The 10,782-nt window shown below is 41.3% G+C and overlaps 1 protein-coding gene across 1 annotated transcript in view; it reads right to left on the bottom strand.

The window, feature by feature from the left end:
* Positions 1–4,328, bottom strand: part of LOC109473435 (metastasis suppressor protein 1-like) — a 69,580-nt gene extending 65,252 nt beyond the window's left edge. Inside the window, exons 1-3 of the mRNA XM_019773295.1 lie at positions 3,800–4,328; positions 2,452–2,513; positions 1,379–1,452 (exon numbers count right to left, since the gene is read on the bottom strand). Of these exons, the coding sequence (XP_019628854.1) occupies positions 1,379–1,452; positions 2,452–2,513; positions 3,800–3,871 (208 nt within the window). The 5' untranslated portion in view covers positions 3,872–4,328. The remainder of the gene's footprint in view (positions 1–1,378; positions 1,453–2,451; positions 2,514–3,799) is intronic.
* Between the last annotated feature and the right edge of the window lie 6,454 nt (positions 4,329–10,782).

Here is a 10,782-nt window from a genome sequence, read left to right as displayed (position 1 = left end):
ACACAAAGGATCACTTCGGTCTCCTAATTTTCAGAAACTCCGGCTAGCACACGAAAATTATCGTAGCTAATGCAACAATAAACTGTTCATTTCAATGTTAATGACTTTTTAGCTTACGATGTCCGTAGGTTACATGGAAATTTGTCGATAGTTGACGGGGATCTCTCGCATTAGCGTTCCGGGGAAGTAACAAAGATGGCGGACGCGGCGTGGGGTAGCAGTATCCCATCATTCCATGCGGTGTTTTTTCGTCGGCACATTTGGCGTGTTGATGCGGCGATAGCGCCGTGTCGCAGTCGAAATAAACTCAAAATAATGGCGCAGTACACAAGTAGAGACACAATTTTAATGATTAAGAAATGAGTTGTTTGAGAAATTAAACATTCTTGGAATAAACAGGCTAAAAGAACACAAAAGCATGCCGCATTTGGCGGCTATGAACCGGCTCGCGCTTCTCATTACGTAGTGCCGATGTGCGCCCGACCGCTCGATCAACGTAAATTTCGGCCTCCTTTGTGGTTCAAAACAGACAACTTCGTCCCTTTTGGCGGCTTGATGTCTTGATATAAGAAATTTTCCGCCGATTTTGGTGATTTGTTTGGCATATTTTTGGTTGAAAATGTGTTGCAACTTGACATTTTTTTTTTTCAATTAGCCGGCATTGGCTTTTCAAATAAGGGGCGCGATAAACAATGGTGCCAATGGGAAACGTTTTGGGTTTTCACAATTCTTTTCAATTAGCAGACTTTTTCTTATAAGCGTTTTTCAATTAACTGGCTCCCACTGTACTTATCTTTACACTCAAATATACAGGAAATAAACCTATCATTACTAGGATTTGCCTACAAGTGAATAGAATGCTTAGGATGCATTCATTCAAGTAATACTGTTTACTCTGACTGAGTACAAACTTGAAAGAAATACAAAAACGGACAACGTTAAACGAAACTTGACAAATGCCTGCATACTGTAATGCTATAAGTAATAGGAAAGTACACCTAGGATATCTAAAATAGCTGCACTGTACTGTATCATATTGGTTAGTACTATCCAACATTTGACACATCCTGACCCATCCTTACCAACAACAATTAATGTAATAATATAAAGGTTTAAGTCTTGTCTTGACTAACCCTTCAACGATTGGCACATCTTGACACTGATTAAATTGCCTTTCAACAAATTCTATCAGTACCTCTCAGATTTAGAGTCAGAAAGTGCAAGCACCATTGGTTCACGACTAGTCGACTACTAGAAATATTCTATAGCTGTCTGTAACAGAAACATATGGATGACTGAATGAGCCATGGTTTCTAAGGGCAGGAATGGCTGGAACAAGAGAAGCATTGGTGCAGGTTTAATCTACACTGAAACGTACCTCTGGTATTGGTGGCCATATCTGCCACTTTCTGGAAGGAGTCCAAGAAGACTGCTGCTGCCAGGGCTGTAGTCCTGAGGGAGAGGTTAATGCAGTTAGTACTGTACCATAGTATGACTCACTATTGTCTAACTCTTCAAAGCTAAGGACGTGGAAAATCTATCTTGTCACAGCTTGCTACTGGGATGAAAAGATGCGAAAAATCATTGATCATTACTAGACTTGGGAGAATAACAAAGTCCTTTTTTTATATAAGATGTATACTGTATGAATTTTCTGTATCATAAAAACTCATTCATACTATGTTACTAGACAATGCTACAGGTTTATATATAAGATGTACACTGTATGAATTTTCTGTATCATAACTACTCGTTCATACTGTGTTACTGGACAATGCAGTCCTGTAGCAGTCCAGTAGAGGTACTAGGTGCAAGTCATTCTGGTGAGAAACAATGGATGCACTGTCTTAGTTTTTTCAGCTTAACTTCCTAAGATAGCAGTGATCTCTTGCCAGCAATCTTAGCATCTGGCTAGTTGTTGTGGCGATAACAGAGGTTATTGGGCTAGTCCTTGTATCCTCAGGTGTTTCGTATGGGACAGATTGGTGTTTTCGTAGCCTTCTTTAGTTACTTGTTTGACCACAGGCAGGCACTGTTTTGCTCAGGTGCACCATATGGTTAAATTTGCTGTTTCAAGATAACGTCAGATTTGTGTTTGAGAATGAGACCTTGGTTATTATAATGACTTTTCTGTGTGATTGTCACGGCAGCAAGGAATATTAGAAACAAACGTGACAATCTGGTGAGGGGTTTAAAATTAAGACATAATAAAATGTATTCTTGGGGAAATGTTTTGATACGATTTGTCTTTTGCATCTAGACATGAGGGTTGAGCAAAACTGCATACCATTAGCAAAAAGTTATGTCTGAACCAGGATATGTGATTAAATAAACATGGACACCCAATCATAACAAAGACAGCCTCTGAATACATCTGTGTATGGACATTCAATAATGATGACCCTCTTACTGAAAAAGGACTGGAGCCAAAAATAAATGGTCACTACTCACTTCAGCTGTGAATGAAGCTTGGTGGCCTTGCTGAGAAAGTCTTCCCATACTGGTGTACTGGACTGGATAAAAGAATCAATAAAAATGCATGTGTTAGGCAGGGTAGAAGGTAAACAAAATCAAGGTTGAATACAATGCTGGTCTGTTATTCATACATTCCAAAGTCCTTGTTTATAGATCTATGAAAGTAAAGCATTTTATGGACAAGTGTTGCTCTTTTGGCAGTTTGTAATTTGTGTCCTTGGAATCTCGTGGGACTTAAAATCACAACACAGGCACCACTTGATAGTCTCATGACATATCTGGGCACGTGTTGTCACCAAAATGCCATGTGAAAGAGCAAAATGAATTGCTTCACGATCCTTAGATCAACAAGGGTGACCTAGGAGCAAGAGAGGGACGCCCCCCTCCCCCCTTCTCAATAACCCTAGCACGTTAGCTCCCTACTTCAGTTACACGACTTTGTTTGTTCAATGTTGTTGTCCTTATCTAATCAAAATAAAACACAAGTCTATTAACATCCAGACAATTCTGGTCATTCTGTATCGTGTCAGGGATCTGAAAGGAAATACTAGCTGTGGCGACGGGCTCGGGGGACAAGGTAAAACAGATTGGGGAAACGGTCGCGACTGGACCTAGAAATTGTGCAACACCGGAAGCGACAACGGGCAGGATAAACAGGACGTTTGCATTTTGAGCGGCCTCTCCACTCGTCTTTTTGTCTGTGGACGTAGACTTGCACAACATATTATGCACACTTTCGTTAGAATTTAATCAGAAAGAAAGCAACAGTTCAAGAAAATTTGCACCTGGCAACTCCGTCCCAGAGGACAGTAGACAATTATGTGGCCAACAACAACAGAGGTTTGACTCTGCTTGGACAGGGCGGTCCAAAATATTACAAGATCTTAGTCACGGTTGGCTACCCACAGGACCAGAAAGAATACACACACAAAATTCCTCTGTGAAAGCCTGTCCACCCATGTTTTTCCAGTTGCTGGCCCCTTGTTTCGGACAGGTAGACGCTGCCCCCCTCCCCAGCCCGGCCAGTCACGGTCCAGTGTCCCAGACCGCCCGGCACCCCAAAACAAAGTCCAACGTCGCTCTCCCTCTTGTCGCTACCCCCGCTATTTTTACGCCGCTCTAAACGTCTCAAGAGCTTTAAAATCCCACAACCTCGATTTTCACGGTTGTCAGACGACCATGGAGTGTGATGGATTCATTTGCTTAATCTATTTTGCTTCTGTCCGCCGAGACTTTGGTGAAGTGTCCCCCCACTCAACCCCGACCCTAAAACAAAACCCCGCCGATCGGGCACCACGCCGAAAAAACGGGGGGTAAAACTTGCCTTCAAGTCGGTCACTATGGTCTGGAACAGTCCGCCCAGGGCGCTACACTCCTTCTCGATGTTGGCCTCCATCCTCGACCCGACTTCTGAGGTAAAAGTTCCCCGTTAGAGTCCAGAAAACACGAGAGATCTCGGGCTAAAACGCAAATCCAAGCTGCGGGAGCGGCGCTCCACTGTACAGTACCGTGTGGCTGGCACAGTCCACAGGCGCACGGAAGGACTACCAAACCGCCGGCGGATGACGTCCAAACTTCCGCCGAATCTTCCTGTCGATCCAACTACCACACCCTGGACCTACCGCAAGGCATCCACAACATCCTCGGCCAGGTCTCCTTACGATCTACCGCCCGTGGAACTGCATGTTTACGGGGCTGGAAAGCTCAGACGGCCGAGACGGACCACATTCCTCCCTCCGCACCGCCGACATTACTGGCATGGCTTATTTGGGCTGCGGGGTCACGTGACCCTACAGTTGATATTTATTGGTCCGCTGCCAAAAAAAGAAAGTAGTACACCAGGCACTGTGGAATACGCACTGTCTGGTAGCAAACATTGAAGGAAAAAAAAATACTAGTATTCATACTCGGATACTCCTTTATGAATTTTGAAAGACACTGCATTGTGAATGCGAAAAGTATTTGTAATTTGCAAACGGCGTCCCTAAAAGTAAGACATGTCAGTTGATAAAAGTCTAGCTGCCCGGTCGACTGACCATATAATCACAAGTTTTATAACTATGTAGATAAAAATAACATAATTTAACTTTCATGGGTCAATTGATTAGTCATCAAAGACAAAAGGACGTACCGAACCATAATTTAGCAGTCTGAATCATGTGTATTGATTTTGCTTTGTAGATGAAACTTTGAGCCCTGAATGGAGTGAAAAACAAAATGCAGAAAGAGTAGAGCGTGTGTAGTACTGAACTGCGCTAAAAAAAAGACAGCTTGTTTTAAGGGCCCGTTTCGAAGGTCTAGAGTTCGCCAACACGCATACAGTTGTGGTTGCGCATGATACGCACACGTATGCCCTCATCTTTTCAGTACTGCGAAAAAGTATAATACAAGGCATAACAGAGACAGCTAACTAGCCCTGGGCGGTTACTACCCAGAACTTTGTACAAAGCTATGCATATATGACGTTGAACATTATAGTCTTACTTCAGACTGAGCAGTTTACAAGTAACGTTACTTACTTGATATCAATTTTACTTGATATCAATTTAGAGCTTTATCAGCTATGCATCACAATCTTCCGATTAAACTGATGTGAAAAGAAACTACACTGCCCACACACCTACGCTACAAGTCTAGCTGCCAAGGCAAATGTCCATTGGGTATACTAGTAGGTCAGAGGTTCAGGCTGATTTTCAAGAATCATTTTGGAACCATTTGATAAGGAACGCTGACTTTTTTTGGCGGGGGACTAGCCTACGTCATGATTGACGTACCAGACGACGAGTGGCTTTGCCCTCTCTCACCACACCACGTTGTGATTGACACCCCAGACAGACGACAAGTTAGGTCGCCATCTACACTATAGCTTTGATTGACGCACCAGACACACAACGAGCTTGGTTGCCCCGACTCTTCAGCCACAGACACCAGGAGGGCCAAGGACAAGACCTGATATCCAGCCGCCTCGGTCATGTCAGCACCACCTGTTCGTACTTCAAACTTATCGAATGGGGCTTAGCTAACAGCACTTGAGCAACGGTATGCGACGTTCAGATAGGGGGATATTAGCTAAATCCTGTGCTGTTGCACGCCCTCTTGGGCGAGGGCAATCGAAGCCCAAGCGGACCGTGCGATTGACATACCGGCACCATGCATTACCTGAACCGGTAAGTATTAGACCTGCCGCGTAGTGTAGAGGTATTACACGACGAGCAAGGTGTAACGCACTCGCAACTTCCAATGCAAAATATCTGTAAACTTTAATTTTGCTTGGACGGAAATAACGGAATTGATCATTGTCAGAGAGAAGTGTTGTATACATACGCATGTGTATGTACGTTATTTTCGCTTCGAGTTGCATTATAACTCTTTAAGACGAAAAAAAAACTTTTTTCAACGCTTCCGTTGTAAGCATATTTTTTTTTAATTTTTGAATATCTCCGATGTTTGATCTGGTAGTGGTTTTCACTATTAACATCGTGTTCAAATAGTGAAATACTGATTAATAAATGTTTTCGGGTGAGCGTTTCAGTTGAGAATCATCATCATCAGTACTAGCTGTTGAGAAGTATGAATGAAGTCTTTGAATTTTCAGCTCGGTAAGAGTTATTGCTGGGACAAGTACAGTGGAATACCTTTAATTTTCTTTCAAGGTTCAGAAGCGACATCTGCACGTAACTGTATGCATTGTGGGCATAGTCGAAACTTTCAATGGTCTCCGGTTAGATGACGTCACATGGGGCTTTTACGCACTGGGGGCATGAGCAGAATTCACGATTCAATTATACATCTTGTTTATTTCAACAGTTAGCAAAATGCTGCGTCAACGCAAAGGAATGCAATAAACACCTCTGCGGAAGGATTTGTACGTCAGTGTATGGAGAGTTGCCAAATGTAACGTGTATGAAGGCTGCAATTCATATTTACCTCGTTAGAGAGCGCTGTGAACAGGTCTCCCGTACAACTGACAAGAAGCGATTCTTCAGTCAAAGCATTTTATACAGAACAAAAATACTTACATATGACAGGTATGATGTAACTGTTCTGTGTTTTAGGTGTTGGGTGTCGCATCTGCATCTCTGGTACTTAATTTGTTAAACGGAAGCCTCACCCTTTTTTCAGAATGAACCGGTCCATTCTAAGCTTACGTCATCCCACAATGCCGTTTGGGTGTCAGTTTCCCCCAGCTGATCACTTCCGGTGTGCACTTCGTGTCTAAACCGGCGGTCTGTTTGTGTGCCATACCTTCCCCCTGTCCTGTCCGGCGTCTTTTCGGGATTTCTCGTGTTTGTGTGTGAAGTCGGAGCACCGTGGCGTGGACGTGCCATGTCTCAGAATGCCGGGGTGGGGACAGGATACCGAGAGGGGACGGCGTCTTACTCGACCGTCACGACCGAAGCGGACCAGGACAGCCCGTACTCGCCCACCACCACCACGCTGACGACAACTCAGTCCGGCTGGGGGCTCACGTGCGATCTGCGCTACTGCAGAACCTTCCCAGGGATTACCAAGATAGCGCAGATGGTGAGCTAGTGGGTGTATATTTTGTTTCACGCGTGATAAAGCCATACAAAACAACTAATTTCTAGTGTCCTGTACTAGTCTAACGTCAAATACAGTATCGAGCGAAGGGGGTACCTACCAGTTGTCAGCGATTTTGTTGCCATGGATTTTGCACAAATTATGCACAACTTATTTATTGTAAACGAGACAAATCACGGCGTTTTCTTTATGAAATTAGAATATGTTGTTAAAAGCTTCTCTTTTCCAGAATAACTTGGTGATCTTTTGGTAGCTACGATTTGAATTTTCGAATTTCTCAACAGTCAGAGCTTGGGTTTGACAGCCGTGACATATTTGTCCACATTGCTGTCTGATCCAGACACTTGACACGTGTGTCACTTGTCAGACTCATCAATTTGTTCTGTCATAATTTGTTTACATCCCAAAGTGGCTTCACGTCTTTTGTAGAAACAGTTCAAAAGAGAAAATACTGCAAAAACACTGAACCGAACCTTACATCTGCTTGGAGATCAGTCAGATCTATATCTATATCTACGTCATGTCTGTGATATTTGTGCATTTCTAACCAGGTAATATTAGATCCCAGGAGGACATGGAATATTATAGAAGCCTTTTCACCAGTCAGTCTGCCTGCTTCAGCCCGACCATTCAAACATGACTCAGTAGAACTCCCATGAGTCAGAATGTTCACTACAATAGTGCTGTGGGTCTACTTTTCTTGCTATTACTGTGCGATACATTGTGTACATTTCAATGTACATGCATAAGTTTTTACCAGGGAGAAAAATCGCAAAGCTTGGCGTGTGAACAATCCTTTTGATCTACTATAAGTTCTAATTTTGTTCACCCTGAACAGTATGTTCAACTAGTTATGAGCTTGAGCATTATCATGGTATTGTTTTGTTTTTGAACTGTGAATGTTGTAACGTTAACCAACTGTAGTTTAATCATCAACCTTGTGTAAACGGTAAGTATATGTACAATGTGTCAAAATAATATTGACATAAGTAGGGCAAGTTGTTTCTATTTATGTCACTGATGTGAATCATTAACCCAGTTTAATAAATGAGTACCTGTTCTTTTATTGTCAAACAGTCTAAACTTATGGTGAGTAACTGCTGTTACCATAACGTTTTGAAAGACACCCAAAAGAACATTACAAAGAAGTCATTCCCTAAGCCTTACATATGACCAACATACTACTAGTAAATTTACCTCCGAAAATAATTTCCTCAGGTTTAATTAACTTAATGAAGTTAATTTACCGCCTGCCTGAATTTACCCCTATAAACTAGCATTGTCAGTGACTCGGATGTCCTAAATTTACTGTTAACCATTGTCAGGATCCCCTCATGCAGACCCTCTTCTGTCTGGCAGGTACTTACACAAAACCTCACATCTGAGCAGTACAGAGGGCAGTCATGCTTTTCCATTTCCAGGCCAACAAGGTCAGCCCTGAAATGGTTGTTGGAGGGGAGTGAGTGATGTGTTGGCAACACGACAGAAAAAGCTGAAGTAGTAATATTCTGTGCACAGCAGATCAATATGACCTCTAAATGGCAGATGTGAGCGGAATGTTACCGGAATAATGCATTTCTAGGTAGTTCTTAGAAGAAGTTACCTAATGCTTCTCACTGGTTGTGTAAGCAGTTCTGTGGACAAAGTTGCTGTTTTGGTATTTTTGGAAAGAACTAAGTAGTGCAGAGGTTCTGAAAAACTACAATTGCAGTACGGTGAAGTACTAGTATTGATGCTTCTCAGAGTAGCAGGGAGCCTTTTGTGGTAAAATTGAGACTGAAGGGTAGTTCATGGGTTTGGTTGCAATACAGATGGATTTCATTCAAAAGAACAGGATATGATTTACCCAGTAATGATTAGACACCTACATGTATATACATGTACCGGTAAATCTACATCATAGGAAACCTTAAATTCACTTAAAAGCAAAGGCACTTTATTCACGAGAAAACAGGATATAAGCATCATAAATATGCACCTGCATCTATTTATTCGTGTATGTATGAAACCTGCCGATTGAAGGATATATTTGTTTATTAAACAAGTTTTGTTATTTTAGTCCTTGAGACTGTACCAAGTGCCTTGGTTAATGTAATTATGGGAAACAGTCTTTGTGTTCAGTCTTTATCATTTATATCCTTACACCTGGTAAAAGGCAGTTTCTCACCTGGTATTCTAAGGGAAGCCTATCTTCCCAGGGGAATTTGTACATGACTACTGCATTAAATGTAGTTCCCATGTAGTAATCAAATCATCATTCATGTCACTATTGCTTGTTCTGTTAGACCAGTCCTGTATCAGTGTATGAGCTCAGTTATTTTGGGAACGAATTTGAGAATTTTACCACAGATTTTTTTTTTAAAGTTAACCTTGCCCTTAACCTTTATTTTGATAATATAAAAAGTGGAGACAGTTGAAACTTATGTGATCTTAAACAAAAAAAAGAAATTTCATACGCTTCAATTATTTTCCTACTTGTATGACTGATTCATATTAGACGAGTATGACAAAACTGCTGTGCATTAATTTAGCTTTGTGTAATTATAAGTGATCTTCTAAGAGTATTTATTTGATACCATTACTTAAAACACACCCTTGAAAAACCCCCTGAGAGCCATTTAGACATTAATCACAATTGTTTCCGACCAGTATTCCTCTGAGATACGATAGAATATTAGCTAAAGTAATATCACTTAATATGTTCCTCGATATATGTTGCATTATCTGCTATGAAAGTATGATAGATGATTATAAAGTTCAGAGCTGGGTGGATTATCAAAGTTGGCAGGCATGTAGCCACAATAAATGCTTGCAGCTTGGCATAAAACAGCTTTCTCCAGGGATGTTATGTACAGCTTTGTATGAAGTGCTTTAATTTTATTTGATGTTTCCAGTCTGACCCTTAGATTTGGACTTGGATTTATGTTTATTTGAAATTATACCTATGTTTATGTTCATGTTGGTGTCTTGTAAGCCCAAATGGGCTGGGCAACAAAAGTCGCAAGACACGTAAATAAAAATTCATTCATTCATCCATTCATTCATATAAGCAAGTTGTTTGCATGGAAACTGACACCTTATAAGTTATAAGCAAGTTTTAATGTCTTTGATTAGGTAACTTTTTGTCTGACTGTTTTGGCAGTATCATTTTTGTTTGTCTCATCAACTGTTATAGTATGTCTAATTTACCAAAAATTGTTAAGTTTTATCACTAAGTCTTTTGCATGCAAGTGTAATTCTTGTATGATAAAGACAGATTATAATCCTAACAAATTTGCATTAGTTCATGGTACTGGGATTACTTGCTATATTATTCTTTTTATTAGAAAAAAAGATTTATATTTGATATACAGGGTACATGTAGTTGTGTTAGTCTATAATCCTACATAGGCCCCCCTCATTGTGATGTCATGAATTTAGAACTGTCGTACTGTGACCAGGTGGCGTAAGTCAATTACACGCTTGGCAGGAGGCGGGAAGACTAAACATGTCTGTCACATTGTTCAAACCAACCAAGCAAGCATAACATTGTTACTCAGACATAGTCTGCAAGCAGATGTGGGGTGAAAAGATTATTGTAACATTTTGTTCCCAACTGTCAGCATGTAGAATTGAGGAGCTGAGTGACTACTAGTACTAGTGTTGTGTACCTAAACCCACATTTTAGGTTGAGGCCCAGATTCAAGTCCAGAGGTTTCGCTTCAGTTCCGGACTCTAACTCCGGACCTAAACCCATGGCATATACCAAAATTGCATGTTGGCAAC

This window comes from Branchiostoma belcheri, unplaced genomic scaffold (assembly GCF_001625305.1).
Source record: "Branchiostoma belcheri isolate BF01 breed outbred unplaced genomic scaffold, Haploidv18h27 scaffold3, whole genome shotgun sequence".
Taxonomy (NCBI): domain Eukaryota; kingdom Metazoa; phylum Chordata; class Leptocardii; order Amphioxiformes; family Branchiostomatidae; genus Branchiostoma; species Branchiostoma belcheri.
The sequence above is the reverse complement of the archived record's forward strand: the minus strand, read 5'-3'. Positions and strand labels throughout refer to the sequence as shown.